Genomic DNA, 19,190 nt, shown 5'->3' with positions numbered 1-19,190 from the left:
TGAACCAAGACAGTTTTGTGAATCAAAGCTTTTGAACATAGAGCAAAATGCGTACAGAAGCCAGGATGGCTCTTAACGAATAAGTGTCATACAATTAAATAGTGTGCCACACAGATGCTTAGAATAGTAATCTCAGCTTCGAATTATTTAGGAGACATGAAGAAGACTGAAAGTTTTAAGAATAGAGATCTGAAAAGCCTAATTTTAGGGTTAAAGAAAGAAAAAAATATTGAAGACCCAAAATAGGAGGCAGAAGAGTATCTAGCACACAAGTGAAAAAAGCAGACACCAATCAATTTCTACTCAATTCCTAACAACTGCTCATTTTTTTTCCAGATTAGCCACTTTTAGCCAACATTTTTTGAGAAATGACACATTCCCAATTAATATTCTGTCATCTGTGACAAACCTTTCCTTTGGAACCTATCCCATGAATTAAAGCAAAAATCAAGTTAATTTGTTTTCAGTGAACATACTTAAAATGTCTTTGGCAGTGTGTTTATCAGGAACATCACTTGGATCGCTGTATCCAATCTTATTGACAGCATAAATGCGGAACTGGTACTCTGTATCTTCTATCAGCCCTGTTACCACAAACTGAGTAGCCTGTAAGTTCTTGGGTAGATTGCATCTGACCCAGTTGTCCGTGTCAGCTCTTTTTGCTTCTACTAGATAACCAATAATAGGGCTTCCTCCATCATAGGCTGGTTTGCTCCATGACAGGCTAATCGAATTACGAGTAGTATCAACCACTTTCGGGAAAGCAGGTGGGCCAGGAGGATCTGAGAATTAAAATAGTATAGTTATCGTACCAAGTGCTGTACAAAAGTATCTGGAAATAACCATGGAAAATATATCTGAAACTTTTAGCTTACATTGAGGATCACGAGCATACACTGCTTTTGACGGTGCGCTAGGCTTGCCAGGTCCGGCCTTATTCAATGCTATCACCCGGAATTCATATTCTGTTCCTTCTTGGAGTCCTGTAGCCTTAACAGTTCTTTCAATGACAGGCTTTCTGGTTACCTTTGTCCAGTTAAGAGCCTTAGTTTCACGCTTCTCAAGTATATAACCAGTTATTGGAGATCCACCATCACTAGCTGGTGGCTTCCAGCTAACAGTCATGAAGTCTTTCGTTACATTGCTAATTATCGGTGGATCACAAGGTCCGGGTACATCTGTGAAGATTTATTTGAAAGTTATGTTCACATTCATAAGCGTACACACACACACAAAAAAACCCAGTGACTAATGAAATCATCCCACAAAGCACTTACCATACGGATTTTTAGCAACTGCTGGTTCAGTCAATATAGGGTCTCCAACACCATATTTGTTTTCAGCACATATGCGGAACTGATACTCATGTCCTTCTATTAGTTTCTCCACTGTGCAGCTAGTAATGGGTACATTGGCACTGACTTGGGCCCAATTTGGTCGGCTCGTTTCACGCTTGTCTACAATGTAGTTGGTAATTTCTGAACCTCCATCTTCCAGAGGAGGCTCCCAAACAAGCATTGCGCGATCTGAATATGTATGTTTGATTTTAACGGAGGCAGGTGGACCAGGTTTATCTGGAAGAATTAACATCACATTGTTATAGCTCTGTCTCTTGCCATATAATTTAATTATAAATGTATTTATTAATGGACATTCTTTAGCTTACCAAGTACTTTAAGCTTAATGGTTGCTGACTTTGATCCACTTGCATTTTCAGCAGTAATAGTATAGTCTCCTGTTTGCTTTCTGTTAACACTGAACAACTCCACTGTAGCAAGATTTCTCTTAGTGGTGATCTTAACACCTTCAGATGGCTTTAAAACTTCTCCTTCTTTCTTCCAGGTGATTGTTGGCATTGGCTTGCCATATACATTTGCCTCCAGACGCACATTAGTTCCAGCTTTTACCGTTAACTGTGATTGCATAGACAGATCCAGCTCTATTCTGGGGGGAACTGAAAGAAGAGAGCCCAAGAGTTGATCAAACATGTAAGAGATAAACATCTCATTCTTCACATGAATGTTAGTTCAATATCCACAGACTTTTATCAGAGTTCTCAAATACTTTTACATTTCTTACCATTTTCTGGATGAATGGTCACTGGATCAGAAGGTTCTGAGGGTCGGCTAATGTTAACTGCTGTCTTGGCAATTGCTCTAAATTGATACTGAGCATTTTCTTCCAAATCAGTAGCAGTGTACTCTTCTAGGGGTATTTGATGTGGAGTTGTATTGCACCGAACCCACTTATCACCAGGCAATTTGCAAGCTTCAACAAAGTAGCCTATAAGTTTGCTACCACCATCATGCTTTGGTCTTGTCCATACCAGTGATACAGAACTCTTAGTGACATCGATAACTTCAGGTTTTCCAGGGGGATCTAAGGCAAATAAAATCATGTTAAGGTCTGTTTTGCCAAAAAAGCTAGCATATTAAAAAAAGGCTTTAATAGTGGTGAATCCTATCTACAGCGTACCCACACAGTGCATTCACAGTGTAGTCGCAGTAAACATGAAACTATAAACATATGGGCAAGCTGAAGATCATAGAGAGTTGCAGATATATTGAAAACGGTGTCATAAAGTCATAAAAACAGTAGTCTAGTGCAAATTATTGGTATGTTTGGCTTACCAACTGGTGCTCTTGCTGTGACAAACTCAGTTGGTTTACTAGGTTTACTTGCTCCAGCTCTGTTCAATGCATAAATTCTGAAAGTATACTCAAGACCTTCGATGAGCCCAACACAAGGGTATTCTGTGGAGCGCACAGCTGTGTCATTAGCTTTCACCCACAATAAACTGTTCCTTTCTTTGCGCTCAATGAGATAACCAGTGATTGGACTGCCTCCATCACTATCGGGTTTATCCCAGGCAACAAAAATGCAGTCCTTATTGACCTTGGTAATACGTGCATTCTTTGGTTCACTAGGAACATCTAGAAAGGAATACAAAGGCAGATGTCAATCACATGCTTTCTTACTAGAAGGACTAAAAAGAGAAATGCTAGTATTAAAAACCGACATACCAAATGGGAACCTTGCAATCATCTTGCCAGAAGTAAGTGGCTCAGAAATCCCAAAACGATTTTCAGCACGAACGCGGAACATATACTCTTCTCCAGGAATCAGTTTTCCAATTCTGCAGCTTGTCTTTGTGACAGAAGCTAAAGCTGTTACCCAGTCTCCTCGACTGACATCACATTTCTCAACTACATAGTTTGTAATGTTACTACCACCATCTTCAAGAGGTATATGCCATGAAAGAGTGCAAGCATCAGCATCTATTTCAGAAATATCAAATGGAGGCTGTGGTGGACCTGGTTTATCTGCAGAAAAAAATATATTAAGAAAAAAAGGATGAATGAAATTGGGAACCACCGGAATATACTCAAACTAGTTTTGTATAAAGCTGGCTTTAAAAGTAATCAAATGGAACATACCCATGACTATTACTCTGATTTTCTGACTATCAGTACCAGAGCTATTTTCTGCAGTAAGAGTGTAAAAATCGGAATCTTTTCTAGTCACATCCTTAATAATAAGAACAGAAGACTTTTCTGCTTTATGCACAGCAAGGCGACTGGATGTAAGTACATCTTGATCTCCTTTCAACCATTTACAGACTGGCTGAGGCTTCCCATATACATGAGCTTCAATTCTTAGTTTCTTTCCGGCTTTGATGTGAACATGATCAGGCATCAGAATCTTAGGTGGGACTGAAAAAAAAGTCATACACAGCCATGAGAATCTTAGGTTGGATAGAAAACAGAGTCACACACAGACATATAAATTCAACTTCTGTGACTTATAAATTGATTTTTCCTTCTGTTTTCATGTAAAAGTTCTCTGTTTCCCTGAAGTGGAATCACTAGTGATTTAGATGGTGCTAGGAATGATGATAATTTTTAATTTAGGTTCCACTTATGGTCAACTAGAGATTCTACAATGGGCAGTACCTATTCCAATCTCACTTATTCATTCTTGTACAGTTGTCCCGGTTTGGGCTAGACTCCCTGGTTTGGGCTGAAGAAAATATTTTTGAGTTTGGGTTGCCTTCTCACATGTTTATGTAGGGACATGTGCACTACTAATGCATGACTCATAATTCCTCTTTATAGCTGGGATGTTGTTGCTCACTTATTGCTGACTTTCTCAGACTGAAGGTCTCACTGAACTAAATCCTTTTCCAAAGTCAATCTTATTATTCTTCAAGTGGACCCCCTTCTCCTACTTGTTCTTTTGTACAAAATCTTTCAAATTTCTTCCAAAAAACCCCTGGCAGTATGTTTGGCAGACTTTTTCTTCCTCCCATTGGCTAGTTTTCTTTCTCTCTTGTTTCTGTACCTCTCTCTTTCCGCATCACAAATAAAGAAGGTTCTTCTCGTGTCCTTTAACCCTGTATCTTCCTGGGCCTTAGGGAACCTACCATCTTAATTAGGCCAATGGCCAACCTGTCCTCCCTGCCTTTCACTTTACTGTCTCAAACAGCTCAATATAAAGAACTTGTTTATTCTTATCTTTCAAGAGCTCCCACTTTTGGCCCTGTTTATCTCTCAGACTACCACTCTGACTCGTTCCTATTTATCTGAAGTTCTTTGAAGGTATTAATTATTTCTCCTTAGTTCCTATCTTCTGGTTCCAATTGAAACCATACCTGCAAAATTCTTTGATAATAACTCTGAATTAGTGGTCAATTCTCATCCTTTCTGACCTGTCAGTTAAAATACGGTGAACATACAGTTAACCATAATCCTCCAGATGTCTTCATAAACTATATGTTTTTCTGGGACTCACTCAAAGAACTAGAATTTTTCCTCATTTCATTATTAAAGCAGAATATTGCAACACAGCTAGCATTTAAATTGCTACTTACTGAGTTGTTCTTTAATTTCAAATACTCCTTCAGCTTCTCTTGGCAAACTCACTCCTACAGCATTTCTAGCTGCCACTCTAAACTTGTATTTCTTTCCCTCTTTCAGACCAGCTACCACAATGGAGAGATCTTTAACAATTGAGTATTCTGTCCAGCGATCTGCTGGCTGCTCATCTTCTTTGTAGCTAACAATGTACCCATCAATTTTAGAGCCTCCATCACGCAGTGGTGGCAGCCAGCCTAAAGTAGCACTGTTCTTCGTAATTTCAGTCACTTCGAGTTTTCTCGGTGGATCAGGTTCACCTTCAAGGGAAAAGAGCCCAATGAAAATTGAATTTCAAGATTTTCTGACTATTGCATACTTGTTGAATTATTGGATGGTATCCATGCTAACTCAACAAGGACAACATGGAGAAGTGCAAAGTTCTTACTAATTGCAAAAGTACCTATATTCATAGATTGTTTTATTTGAAAGAATCTGACACAGATATGTTTGTTTATCATTAAGTAGTTAGTAGCACTGACCAAATTAGAACCACCAACTTCCAAAAAATTCAAAATCTTAATAAAAATAGAGAAAAAAAACCCATAAAATGTGCATAGAGGCATACTTACTTAGGGGATCTGTTGCTAAAACTGGTTTTGGTATGTCACTCGGGACACCGGACCCATATTCATTTACTGCTGTTACTCTAAAGAAATATTCGTTTCCAGGTACAAGGTTAGCTATTTGGAAACTAGTTTTCTTTAGTTCTGCAGTGACTGTTCCCCAAGTCTTCCTGTCAGCCTCACGTTTCTGCAGGATGTAATGAGTGACTGGGCTACCACCATCATTCTCTGGAGGTGCCCATGAAAGATGGCATGACATCTTGGTGACATCTGAAACCTTGAAGTCCGACACAGGTCCAGGAGTATCTGTAAAGAAATTTCAATTTATGCCAGTTTTTTCATCTTTAAGAAGTTAAAATTAAAGGGTGCTAACAGCTTACTGTGCAGGGGGAGTTAGTGTTAGCTGATACAGTTTTGCTCAAAAACTGTAGCACCCGAGGGTCATAAGATTTCCTGCAATGAACATGCAATATAGTTAAAAGATTGTCTAGCAGTATTTCTCTCATTACTTACCCAGGACTCTGACGTTCACAAATACAGCCTTTTCTCCAGCTACATTAACAAGTGTCAGGGAATATTTGCCTGAGTCGTCACGTGTTGAATCAGGAATGACACAGAAGGCCATAGTGTCAACCAGGTCAACTTGCCCTTTTCTGATAACATTATCAATACCCATTCTCCTCCAGGTGACTTTTGGTGCTGGGCGACCCCGAATAATGGCAAAAAGTCTAATAGGGCATCCTGCCCTGACTGTGACTAACTTTCTCATGCTTGCATCCAACTCAATCTCAGGAGGTTCTGAAAGACAAAATTAAAGGAATTAAATGCAAAGTTCAGCACATGAAATAAAATAAATCCAGAGCAAATAAAGATTGTATGAATATACTCACAAAGAGGATGGGAAAACTCACCAAGTATTTCTTTGGGAGACACGGCTTCTTTCAGTTCAGCTGGTCGGCCCAGGCCAACCTGGTTTTGGGCAGAAACTCTGAACTCATATAATTGATTCTCATCGAGACTGGTGGCTGTAAATTCTGTGTGAATAACTTGGGCAGCAACATTGCATCGTTTCCATCCTGCTTCAGGATCAGCACCCTCAACTTTTGGTCTAATTTCCACAACATATCCAATAATTGGAGCACCACCATCATACACTGGTTTTCCCCAGCCAAGTGTTATGGAACTCTTTGTGCTATCAACCACTCTCAAGTTTGTGGGAGGACCAGGTGGTTCTGAAAGACAATAAAAATTACATAATAGCACAGTTTTGCAATTTAGCAATCTGTTATGTTAACATTAAAACAAAATACAGTAGAATACAGTGGTATGATACCTATTGGGTCTTTTGCCACTACAGGTCTTGATGGCAAGCTTGGTTCTCCAAGTCCTACTTCATTTTCAGCACTGACGCGGAACTGATACTCATGACCAGGGATGAGATTAGTAACCTTCTTGCGTCTCTCTGGGATTGCAGTCTTAGTAACAGGAACCCATCTTGGTGATCGTTTCTCTTTCTTCTCTAAAATGTATCCCGTAATTGATTTGCCACCATCATATTCTGGTGGATTCCAAACTACAGTCATCTCGTCTTTGCTAACTCTTGTCACATCTGGAGGATCAGGGCGACCAGGTCTATCATATTTTGTTTTTGCAATAATTGGGTGTGTTTCTGTTGGTGGACCAGTGCCCATTTTATTCTCTGCACGAACTCTGAATATATATTCATTACCTTCAATGAGGCGTGTCACATTTGCATAGTTTGTTAGTACAGAGGAAGAGTATGTAGACCAAACCATACGCTTGCTTTCACATTTTTCCAGGATGTAGTTCTGTATTTCACAACCGCCATCATCTTCTGGAGGGTCCCAAGTAACAGTGCATCTGTCACTTGAAATGTCAGTGACTTTCAAGTTTCTTACAGGACCTGGTTTATCCAAGACAATAACAGTAGCGTATGCTACAAAACTACCAGCTGTGTTAGTTGCAGTAATAACATATTTCCCACCATCGTTGCGCCTTGATTTTGTGAGAACAAACTTAGATGTGTCAGAAGTTGTTTCAATACTGACTCTTGGAGATCTGGTTAGATCTGTGGCATCTTTGTCTTTTGTCCATACAACTTCAGGCTGTGGTTTTCCTCTGACTCCAGCCTCAATTCTAATTGTGTCACCTGCTTTCACGGTTAGCACCCCACTTAACTTCAAGTCTAGCACTGGTTTCATCAGGTCTTCCTTTACAACTACTTCAGCTGTTTTTACCCAACCACTTTCACCCGCCTCATTCTTGGTTTGAACTCGGAATTGGTAAATCTTGTTTTCCAGACATTTATCTACCATGTAGTGCGTTTCCTTAATACTGCCTTTATGAACCCTTTCCCATTCATCTGAATCTTTCAGTTTTCTCTCAACGTGGTAACTTAAATTGGGACTTCCACCATCATAATCTGGCCTTCTCCATTTCAGATATACGAATGTCTTCCCTTTCTCTGCAATGTGAAGATTTTCTGGCTCTCCAGGCTTATCAATAGGATTGATGGCAAGGATGGGAGTCTTGGTCTCAATGCAAGGACCTGGACCTATTTTGTTTTCTGCGCAAACTCTGAAGAAGTATTCACGGTTCTCTACGAGATTTGCCTTTACTAATCGTTTGGTGATATCAGAGGAGACAATGGACCACCCCCTCTGGTTTGGTTGACGGTACTCTACTATGTAATTTGTAATTTCAGAGCCACCATTATCCACTGGACTCTCCCAAGCAATCATACAAGAATCTTTTGTTACATAGCTTATTTTCAGGTTCTGACATGGTCCAGGTCTGTCAAGTACATTAACAACAGCAAAAGCTTGAGCCTGTCCACAGCTGTTCTTAGCTGCTATTATGTATTTGCCGTGATCAGATCTTTTGGCTTCTTTCACTTGCAGTTCAACATTAGGTAGATCATGGAGTATTTCAACACGCTTTTCTTGGACTAATACTTTGCCATCTTTAGACCACGTTATGTCAGGATCTGGTCTGCCTTTAACCTTACCAGTAATACGGATTGTTTGACCTACCCGGACAGTAATTAAGTCTCGACAGGTCACATCTAGGCTTACTTCTGGAGGAGAAAGTATATCCTTTGCAAGAACAGTTTCTGCCAATTCTCTTGGTTCTCCCTCTCCCACAATGTTGACAGCTTTTATTCGGAATTTATATTCATTTCCTTCTATTAACCCAGGTACTCTGAAAGCACACTGTCTGATGAGTTCATCTTTATTAATCCTATTCCACTGTGTAGTTCCAGTTTTCTGACATTCCACAATGTATCCCAGAATTGGGCTGCCACCATCTTTGAGGGGCTTTGTCCACACAAGGTCAGCTGTTTCTTTGGTTTTGTCTTTTAATTTTGGATTTATAGGTGGTCCAGGTGGAGTGATAGGACGTGACGCTTTTATTGGATCAGAACTTGGAGATGGTTTGCTTAATCCCACCATATTTTCTGCAAAAACTCTGAATTCATAGGTATTGCCTTCAAAAAGACCAGTGACTCTGTATTTCATATCAAGTATTGGTGCCTTATTGACACGCACCCATTTACCAGATGCTTCCCGACGTTCAAGTATATAACCAGTTATTGGAGTTCCACCATCAGATTTTGGTAGTGTCCAAGACACTGTTGCAGCATTTTCTGTAATATCATAAACAGTTGGTTTTCCAGGTGGGGATGGTGGATCAAACATATGTTTAGCAACTGTTGGTTCTGAATCAAGAGGTGCACCAATGCCTATTTTATTTTCTGCCCGAACACGGAAAATATATTCACAGCCTTTCTGCAGTCGTGGAATTTTAATTTTTGTGTGACTTGTTCCAGAGCTAACCACTCCCCAAGTTTCTTTCTTTGTTTGCCGCTTCTCAACAATATAATTTATTATAGGACTCCCACCATCATCTTTAGGAGGACGCCAAGAAATAACCATATGTTCTGGTGTTACTTCAAGAATATTAATAGGACCAGTTGGAGGGCCAGGAACATCCAAAACTGTAAGATGTAGACCAACAGTTTTGCTTCCAGCTGCATTAGATACTGTGAGCAGATATTCTCCTGTATCTTTTCTTATGCAGTCTTTGATGGTAAGTACAGTTGAATAATTGTCAGTCTCAATCTTGTATCTTCCATCTGTTTTAATTTCATCGTCATCAGTAACCCATTTTGCAGTGGGAACTGGCACACCTCTCATTATTGCAGGAAGTCTCACTGTGGTGCCAGCTTTAACAACAAGACCTTCAATTAACTTCACATCTAGCTCCACGGATGGAGGTACTGAAATTAGAGAAAAACAGAAATTACATTTTCAGGGGAAATACTTCAAGAAGGAGAGGAAGAATCCATGAGACAACATGAAAAACTAAAAATTACCTAGTTTTTCTTGACACTCTATTGGTATAGTTGTATCTGGAAGGCTAAGACCAACAATATTTTGAGCTTTCACACGGAATTTGTATATTTTCCCTTTTTGTAGGCCTGTAACAACACAGTCTAGCATAGGGACTGTCTGGAACTTTGTCCAGTCATCTGCACCATCTTCCTGATATTCCACCAAATATCCAGTTATCTCAGCACCACCGTCACGATCTGGTCGATTCCAAGCAAGAGAAACTTCAGTCTTGTCAACATCTACATGATGCAGATTCTTTGGTGGCCCCGGAGGATCTTTTAAAAATAAGAAACCAAAATGGTTACTAGGATGGCCAGTCATGGTAGGAGTGTACCATGTTCACATTAGTACCAACAAGATAATCTCAAAACTTACCAAGAACAATATGAACAGAACAAATCATATAACTGAAAAATACTTACGCAGTGGATCTATAGCTTTAATAGGCTTGAGTGTTTCCACATACGGACCTCTACCATATTGATTCTCAGCTGCAACTCGGAAGAGATACTGAGTATTTTCGATCAGATATTTAGCCATATGGCTGCGTTTCTTGGAGGTTGAGGAAATGGCTAACCACTGTGCAGAAGCTACATCTTTCCTTTCCACCACATAGTTGGTAATGACAGAGCCACCATCATCTTCTGGTTCCATCCAAGTGATATAGCAAGAATCACTTCTAACTTCACTGATTTGCAGATTTCTGGGTGGACCAGGCTTATCTAATACGTACAAAAATTGAATCTGTTATTTATTTGATAACCAAAGCATTTTTTTACAAATCCTAGTAAATTTCAAGAGAAACAAATAAATTTTGTCTATGTTTTAGTCTTTTTTCTATTGTCTCTTTCTAATAACTTGGTTTATTGATATTTTCCAGACATTCCTTCCTTTATTTCGTAACCTCTAATTATAGAATAAAAACATGCAGTATAAAAGGAACATAAAAAGATTACCTAAGACCACAACTTTTACTGAAACTGTCTTTGAACCAGCTGGGTTTTCGACTGTCAGGGAGTAAATTCCGCCATCTTCATGGACAGTATTACGAATTTCAAGCTTACTGCCCACTCCTGTAACCTCAATATCAGCTTTGGGTGAGACCTCACGATCTTCTTTCTTCCAAGAAACTTTTGGGAATGGAACACCTTTAATAACAGCACTAAGTCTTAGGGTATCCCCAGCTTTTACATGCTGTTCTCGGGCCATATTAGCATCAAGTATCAGTTCAGGAGGCTCTGTAATCAAAATTATATGTTTTTAGAAAATAAGAAAAAAACCCCTCTTCTTTGGTAAATTAATCCGATTTTATTAAACTCACCAAGTCTGTCCTTTACTTCTACTGGATCAGGAACATAGGCTGGTTCAGATTCACCTGCTGCATTGACTGCCCTGACCCTGAATTTATAGGTCAAACCCTCAGTAAGACCAGTGACTTTATATTTTGTTTCAGGACAAGAGTCTGCTGTGAGATTGGCCTTTTTCCATTCTTCATCTCCAACTTTCTGATACTCAACAAGGTAGCCAATTATCTTGGAGTTACCGTCACGGCGTGGTGGTTGCCAAGATAAATCAACTGAATTTTTAGTTTTATCTACTGCTTCTGGATTAACGGGTGGACCTGGTTTTGCTGTTAAAAAAACAAAAGAGAAAAAAAAGGGAAAATAAAAGGAAAATATTAAAATTATTTTCTAACTGAAATGAAGAGTGCATAAAAATTTCAATGAGAAATAAAATTTATTACTTTACCAATTGGATCTCTAGCAAAAATTGGCTTTGATGGTGGACTAGGATCACCAACGCCAATTTCATTTTCTGCTGAAACTCGGAATTCATATTGACAGCCTTCGAGGAGGTCTGGTACTTTGAACTGAGTACTGGGGAAAATCGGGTCTTTGGTGACTCTAACCCATCTTGTAGCCATTGTTTCCTTCTTTTCTACAATATAGTTTGTTATTGGCTTGCCTCCATCATACGGTTTGTTCCAAACTACTACTGCAGAGTCCTTGGTAACATCCTTAATGATTGGTTGTTCAGGTGCATCAGGAACACCTGGGGGGGGAAAGAAAATATTAGGAGGACTACAAATGGAGTAAAGATTAAAGTATCAAAGTAAGATTGCAAATAAATAACATACGGAAACGGTCCTTGGCTTTCATCTCATCTGAGATGAGAGGATCACTTATGCCATAAAGATTTTCAGCATAAATCCGAACTTGATATTCTCTTCCTTCAAGTAGCTTAGGAATTTTGCATGTTGTCTTAACAGTGGCAGATGTAACTGGCATCCACACGTCTTTGTGTGCATCCCTCTTCTCGATAATGTAATTTGTAATTTCACTGCCGCCATCATCTAATGGAGGTTTCCAGGAAACTACCATATGATCTTTATGAACTTCATCAAATATAACTGGGCCTACTGGAGGTGATGGGCGATCTGTTTGAGAAAAAATAAAGCATACTCATACTTTTATGTGAAATTCATATCATGACATAGTTTAAAAAGTGTCAATACAGTAAATACATTATGAAATTAGAAACTTAGCATCACAGGTTTAATAAGGAATCAAGACCTCAAGACTATTCCTCTTTAATATGTGTTTGACTCACTGGACTGAACTCCTTAATGCTTGTAAAGTATTTGGTGACTGACATTTTCTACAGTTGACATTCTCTAAATGCATGTAGAGACATTAAATTATCCATGCTGAATTAACTAAGCCAGAGTTACTGTGAACTCAAAATTAATAAATTGTATTCACTATAAATGTGAATACAGTAAATCAGATTATTGTAGAAAAGAACATATTTTAATATTTACATTTTATATAATTCCATGAATTATAATCAGTACTAAAAATCACAGACAATACTGCTCTTCGGTAAAACCTACCAACAACATTAACTTGACAAAATCCTTTTCTTGATCCTGTGCTGTTCTCTACAGTTACACAATATTTGCCTGAGTCTTCACGGACAGATTTTAGTATCCCCAAGCAAAGAGTTGTAGGAGTTGTCTTGATCTTTGTACGGTCATCTTCTTTCAAAACAATATCATCCTTTACCCAAGTAACCTTTGGTGCAGGCTTGCCTCCGTAACGTCCAGTCAGGCTGAAAGCTTCACCAACCCGAACAATAAGCTTGTCTCTAAAGTCAAGGTCAAGTGATGGAGGAGCTGAAAGATGATGTTAAAAAACAATGTCAGCAATATTGATAAGAAAAAGTAAGGAATCAGTAAATGTAATTATTTTCAAAAGAAATATGGAAAAGATACATACCGATTTCATCCTTGCATGTGATTGGTTTTGTGCAAAATGATGGCTTGCCTTGCCCCACAATGTTGCAAGCACTTACACGATACTCATAGGTGTCACCCTCTTTCAGGCCTTCTATAGTGTATTTCCTATCAAGCATTTTCTCCTTTGTAACTCTGTGGAATTTCTCTTTTCCAATGAGACGGCTCTCTAGAACATACATGGTGATATCTGAGCCTCCATTATATTTAGGGGGGTTCCAAGTTAATGTAACAGAGTTCTTGGTAACTGCTTTTACTTCCAGGTCTTCTGGACGGTCAGGAACAGCTGTGAATAAATGAAAACAATATGGTAAATGCATTTTTCTGCATATTTATCTCATATGACAATAATCCAAACGCAAAATTGTACTTACTTATTGGATCTCTAATGACAATCTCTTTTGGTGTCTCTGTGAATGGACCCATACCAATTATATTCTCAGCTGCAATTCGGAAGAAGTAGGCTTTCCCTTCAGTGAGTCCCTGAACAGTAGCATTCTGTCTTGTAACTGTGCAGCTTACTGGAGTCCAAGCTCTATGGTCAGATTCACGTTTTTCAATTATATAGTTGGTAATAGGAGAACCACCATCATCTTCTGGAGCAAACCATGTCAATTTACAAGAGTCATTGGTTAGGTTCTCTGTAAGGAATGGCATTCCAACTGGTCCTGGCACATCTAAAAGTGAAGAAGAAGTGGAGTATTTAAATATACAAGCTAAGTGTTATGAAATTTTACTCATTCACAAGGACTGAAGTTGCTATTTACCTAGTACATCAACAATAATATTCTTCTTCCTCTCACCACCGGCATTTTTAGCAAGAAGAGTGTATATACCCTGATGGCTCCTTTTGCAATTCTTGATGACCAGAGAAGAGCTAATAGCTGTTTCTTCAATTTTGGCTTCTTCTGGTAAAGCTTGGTCATCCCTGCTCCAAGTCACTGTTGGAGCTGGTTTCCCTGAGACATATGCTATGATCCGAATAACTCCTCCAGCATGAACAACGATTCTGTCCCTGACGCTTGCATCTAAATTAATATCAGGAGCCACTGTGGGAGGAGAACAAAAAGAATTCTATGAGTTTTTTTTTTTCTCTCTTTGACTTAGAGGTGCTAAAAAAGAAAAAGTAAAGGATAAATACCAATTCTGTCCTTCATCTCAATAATATCTGTGACTTCTCCAGGCTCTCCGATGCCAGCAGCATTCACTGCTCTAACTCTGAATTTGTAAAAACATCCTTCTTTTAATCCTGCCACAACAAACTTGGTTCCTCTAATTTCTTTGTCTTTTGCCTGGAATAAAACATTGTAACATCAGCTAACATCAAGGTATCATCAATTTCTTTGTGGTGTTTGAAACTAATCTCAAATCAGATGTTTCAAACTTAGAAGCACAAGACAGTTTTAAGCATATGTAGATCTTGCTCAGAATCTGGGTAAAAAATACTCTGAAGATTCATCTTTCTGACAATTCTAAGAGACGTTATAGCAATTACAATAGTTTGTGGTCTCAGAAGAATTACATGTATTATGGGACAAATGAATTCACGTAAGTGAGAGTGGCAAAAAAAAAAGGAGGGGGGGAATTCTTTGTTTTTTTTAAACCCAATATGAAGCCTACTTACTTGGAAGGAGTGCAGGTAATTTGGGTATTACTTAACATGCCTCCAAATGCTTATGGAGATACAAAAAATAGCCAAGGTATGCATCAGTTAAATTTTCAGTAATGCATTATTGAAAAGAACCAGTAATGCTTTGTTGGAAAAAGTAGGAAAATGTAGGGACGTAGTAGCTGCAAATGATTTGGCATACTCTGATATTAGTGAGACTTACTTTTGTGACAGTTTTAATTTGGCTTTTTCTTCTGTTCTTTTATCACTAATTACCTACATATGTTCTCACATCTTTAAATGGAAATCTAAAAATTCTAAGTTTAGAAAATTTCAAAGTTAACTTGATGGTTTGGAGGGGCAATTACTGACTTTTACATTTGGTCTGATAATTATGGTGCAAAAATATGTACTTTTAGAAAATAACCTGCATAGTGAAAATCTGTAAAAAATATCTTTCCAGGAGCAATTTCTTTTTATAGACCCACAGAGAGAAGAAACACAGATTCTGTAATAATTTTCCACGTACCCGTTCCCATTCTTCCTTGCCTTCCTCTTTATACTCAACAATGTAGCCAGTGATCCTAGAACCACCATCCTTTAGTGGTGGAGTCCACTCCAAGTCTACAGAAGACTTTGTCCAATCAGTAACTTGTGGAATAGGAGGTCCAGGTGGGGCTGAAAAATATCATTATACCATTACAGCATAACAATATATTCTATGTTCTTATTTGAATATTTTCAAATTCAAAAATAGGAATCTAACATATTTACCAATAGGATCCCTAGCAATTGCTGGATCAGATGGCATGCTTGGTGGACCAACACCAGCTGCATTGATAGCTGAAACACGGAACTGGTATTCAGAGCCTTCAATAAGACCTGTAACTTTGTATGAAACTCCCAGTGCCATAGGTTTGATCGGATCACGGTTAACCCTGGTCCATCTCTTTCCAGTAGTCTCTTTGCGCTCCAACCAGTAACCAGTAATAGGAGAGCCACCATCATGTTCTGGCTCTTCCCAGTTTACAGTCATTGAGTCACGTGTTATACTGCTAACTGTTGGCTTGTCACAAGGTCCAGGAACAGCTGGGGGGAAAAATTCACATGTAGCTTGTAAAAAAAATGCTAAAGGAAGATGGAAATAGCTGGAGTGCAAAACAGAGCTATGCAGTCACATGTGACTATCGGCACATGATTCCTTCCCTCATTCCCTCACCTTCCTATCCCCATTGAGGTACATATACTTCTGTGAAACAAAAAATCTTTCCTTCAAACAACAATTGTAAAAAATGAGTTTTTCCTCACTTTCCTGGGTCAGTACCTCCCTTCAATGCCCATTCTAACCTTGGATGCTTTAAGAATGATTTTCTCTTGCCAGCCTAACATTCCTTACTTCAGAGATATCCTAATTTCTCTTTCAAAACTGAAGGCAAGAAATTGACTCTTCCTGATCTGTGAGGTCAATAATGTCTCAAATACATCAGAATGACCTGAATCTTATCAGAGAGACACTTACTCATATATCTAAACCTTAAAAAAGCTTGAAATTGTATTTTAATATATAACAAGGTGGGAGAAGAGTATTTTTACACAGTAGACATGCTTTTAAGCACTATTAATGCTAAAACTCTTCAGTCTATTCTAAAAAATTTACTTACATGAAGAGACAAAATAGTAGTGGTATTTAACAGATGCTGTGCACACACCAGCATATGAAAACAAGTGACATAATTTGAAAGCACATTTCTACTTACTGAAAAGATTTCGTGCTGTTTCCGGTTCACTATCCAAGGGGTCTCCAACACCATATTTATTTTGTGCCCTAATGCGGAACACATATTCATGGCCTTCCATCAACTTGGGAATAGTGAATAAGCATTCCTTAGGCTCATTAGTAACAGGTACCCATGTCTTCCTGTTTGCTTCTTTTTTCTCTATAACATAGTTTGTAATCTTAGAACCACCATCATCTAATGGAGGGAGCCACGATATTGTCATTTTATCAGCCAAAATGGATTCAAATTTAATAGGTCCCACTGGAGGTCCAGGACGACCTAAAGAAGAATTTATTTAAATGCTATTAAAATAAAGTATCACATGAATGGTATCAATTTATGCAATGCATAAGAGGTTTTGATATCTACCCAAAACATTTAGTCTCATTTCCTTTGAAGCAGTTCCCAGGTTATTTACAGCTGTTATAGTGTATAAGCCTGTATCACTTCTGCGAGATTGTTGAATCAGTAAAGTGCAAGTATCTTCACCAACGATCTTGTTGACATGTTGATCATACAGCACTGGTGTTTTGTCATCTGGTTTCTTTGGAGAGGCTTTTAGCCATGTTAATGTGGGAAAGGGTACACCCTTTATCTTGGCCACAATGTTAACATCTGTTCCTTCTTCAACCTCCATAAATTCTTTGAGTTCAATAGATGGTGGGCCTACAATGAAACGTTGAAAAAATTAACGTACAAAGGTAGAGCATAATTTTAAAATGGAATTTGTATTTACTGCTATCAGTTAGTACTTACATGTCTGATCTTTGACAACAAGTGGGCCAACCGTGGCTGAAGGCCTACTAGGACCTGCTATGTTTACAGCTTTGACTCTGAATTCATATTCTCCACCTTCCACAAGATCCTCAACGGTAAACTTTGTTTCCTCCACATCACGTCTGTTGCATTGCTTCCAAGTCTCTTTCACTTCTCCAGTACGATCCCAGCGGAGACATTCAACATTATAATGTGTCACAGGAGCTCCACCATCATTCTTTGGTGGTTTCCATGTCAAGCTCACTGTATTCTTGGTTACAAGACCAATCTTTAGTTTAATAGGTGGATCAGGAGGATCTTCACAAACAAAACAGAAATGTGAATAAATCTGCTGTACAATACCATATGGTTTTAAAGAACCTGTTTGACTTAGATTTTACTTACGAATTGGATCCCTCGCGGTGGTCCGTTGGATGGTTTCTGCAGGAGGGCCAACGCCAAAACGGTTTTCTGCACGTACTCGGAAGAAATACTCTTGGCCAGATATGAGATCAGGTACAACAAAGGAAGTACTTCCACAGTTTGGATTGACTTTAGTCCAGGCCTTCCCATCAATAGTTCTTTTCTCTATGACATAGCCTCTGATTCTATCTCCACCATCGTCGTCTGGCATCTTCCATGAAAGTTTACAACTTCCTCTTGTGATATCACTTACTTTTAGGTCTTTCGGTGGACCTGGTACATCTGTTAAAAGAGAAAGAACAACAGTTACAATTTTTACCCAAGTATGTAGAAAAATAAGACTTAAACCTAGTATTTGAATGCTTCAATAGGTGTAAGCCATACCAAGCACATTGACTCTGACATGCACAGTTTTTTGTCCTGCTTTGTTCTTTGCTGTGATACTGTATCGTCCAGAATGACTTCTGTTGCACTCAGGGATGGTAATCACTGAACGTGTATCAGTTGCTTCCACCTGCGTATTACAGAAAGAAAGAGAAGTTATAAGTCATCTTTAAATATTTGAAAAATGTAACATTACTAAAGTTACAAAAATATTTTGCTTTACCTGAGCTTCTTCAGGTACAGTATGACCTCCCTCCTATAAACAATGGAAAAAAATGTAAATAAAAAAGGAGATAGTTAAACATCTAGAAACACATGTAGAAAAAGAATTTATTTTTTTTTTTTTACTAACCTTTGCTATTGTCTTTGCTTTTCCTTCAAACTCCCAAAATGTTTTTGGAACTGGACGACCCTTGATGACAGCTGGAATTTTAATTGTTGTGCCAGCACGACAAGAGAGGAAATCCTGTGCTCCAATATCAAGGAAGATTTCTGGTTCCTCTGCAAAATTATTTTAATATATAAATGTTAAGGGCTACTGAATGTAAATTTCTCTCAGCACTGAGCTAAAACCCCACACAATCACGCAGAGTGAATGTTTACGTGAGAAAGGTTGGGCATGCAAAAAGGAAGCTGGGAGATATCAAATACAAAAATTTTTTTGTATTAATTTCTTCATAAAATACACATTGTTTCCTTAGTAGCACTCTAGGTGCTCATCAGTTTTCTAATAGATCCTGCCCTGGAAATGGTCATCATAACACTTTCAAAAATGTGTGTCAATCTCTTGTTACACTTTCACATAATTGTTTATTCTGTTTGCCTTTGACTTGCTAGCCATCCTGCCTGAACATTCACAGCAGTAGGTGGCATTCAGATATAAATACCTACATTAATTCTGAGAACACTTACCTAGAATATCTTGGATAGGTATTTCTGATGTTGCAGGACTTGGTTCTGATTCTCCAGCAGCATTTACAGCTTTCACCCTAAATCGGTATTTTCTGAGCTCTTTCAAGTTGGGAATAACACATTCACAAGTGGGAAAGAG

At 38.5% G+C, this 19,190-nt stretch overlaps 1 protein-coding gene across 1 annotated transcript in view; it reads right to left on the bottom strand.

Moving 5' to 3' along the window:
• The window catches only part of TTN (titin), a gene marked incomplete at both ends in the record, with an annotated part of 84,213 nt that overhangs the window by 34,358 nt on the left and 30,665 nt on the right, over positions 1–19,190 (bottom strand). Inside the window, 34 exons of the mRNA XM_010138321.1 lie at positions 477–782; positions 876–1,178; positions 1,278–1,574; positions 1,667–1,954; positions 2,080–2,379; positions 2,631–2,933; positions 3,024–3,323; positions 3,438–3,713; positions 4,871–5,173; positions 5,486–5,785; positions 5,993–6,277; positions 6,391–6,711; positions 6,813–9,779; positions 9,876–10,169; positions 10,317–10,616; positions 10,851–11,132; positions 11,216–11,524; positions 11,644–11,946; positions 12,032–12,331; positions 12,788–13,069; positions 13,173–13,475; positions 13,564–13,866; positions 13,957–14,238; positions 14,331–14,481; positions 15,328–15,476; positions 15,573–15,887; positions 16,556–16,855; positions 16,946–17,242; positions 17,333–17,650; positions 17,738–18,037; positions 18,140–18,269; positions 18,363–18,395; positions 18,492–18,640; positions 19,052–19,190. Coding sequence (XP_010136623.1) covers positions 477–782; positions 876–1,178; positions 1,278–1,574; positions 1,667–1,954; positions 2,080–2,379; positions 2,631–2,933; positions 3,024–3,323; positions 3,438–3,713; positions 4,871–5,173; positions 5,486–5,785; positions 5,993–6,277; positions 6,391–6,711; positions 6,813–9,779; positions 9,876–10,169; positions 10,317–10,616; positions 10,851–11,132; positions 11,216–11,524; positions 11,644–11,946; positions 12,032–12,331; positions 12,788–13,069; positions 13,173–13,475; positions 13,564–13,866; positions 13,957–14,238; positions 14,331–14,481; positions 15,328–15,476; positions 15,573–15,887; positions 16,556–16,855; positions 16,946–17,242; positions 17,333–17,650; positions 17,738–18,037; positions 18,140–18,269; positions 18,363–18,395; positions 18,492–18,640; positions 19,052–19,190 — 11,788 coding nt within the window. The remainder of the gene's footprint in view (positions 1–476; positions 783–875; positions 1,179–1,277; positions 1,575–1,666; positions 1,955–2,079; positions 2,380–2,630; positions 2,934–3,023; positions 3,324–3,437; positions 3,714–4,870; positions 5,174–5,485; positions 5,786–5,992; positions 6,278–6,390; positions 6,712–6,812; positions 9,780–9,875; positions 10,170–10,316; positions 10,617–10,850; positions 11,133–11,215; positions 11,525–11,643; positions 11,947–12,031; positions 12,332–12,787; positions 13,070–13,172; positions 13,476–13,563; positions 13,867–13,956; positions 14,239–14,330; positions 14,482–15,327; positions 15,477–15,572; positions 15,888–16,555; positions 16,856–16,945; positions 17,243–17,332; positions 17,651–17,737; positions 18,038–18,139; positions 18,270–18,362; positions 18,396–18,491; positions 18,641–19,051) is intronic.

The sequence above is a fragment of the Buceros rhinoceros genome, unplaced genomic scaffold, assembly GCF_000710305.1.
Source record: "Buceros rhinoceros silvestris isolate BGI_N320 unplaced genomic scaffold, ASM71030v1 scaffold2866, whole genome shotgun sequence".
NCBI lineage: Eukaryota > Metazoa > Chordata > Aves > Bucerotiformes > Bucerotidae > Buceros > Buceros rhinoceros.
Note: the sequence above shows the minus strand (reverse complement) of the source record. Positions and strands in the feature narration are given on the sequence as shown.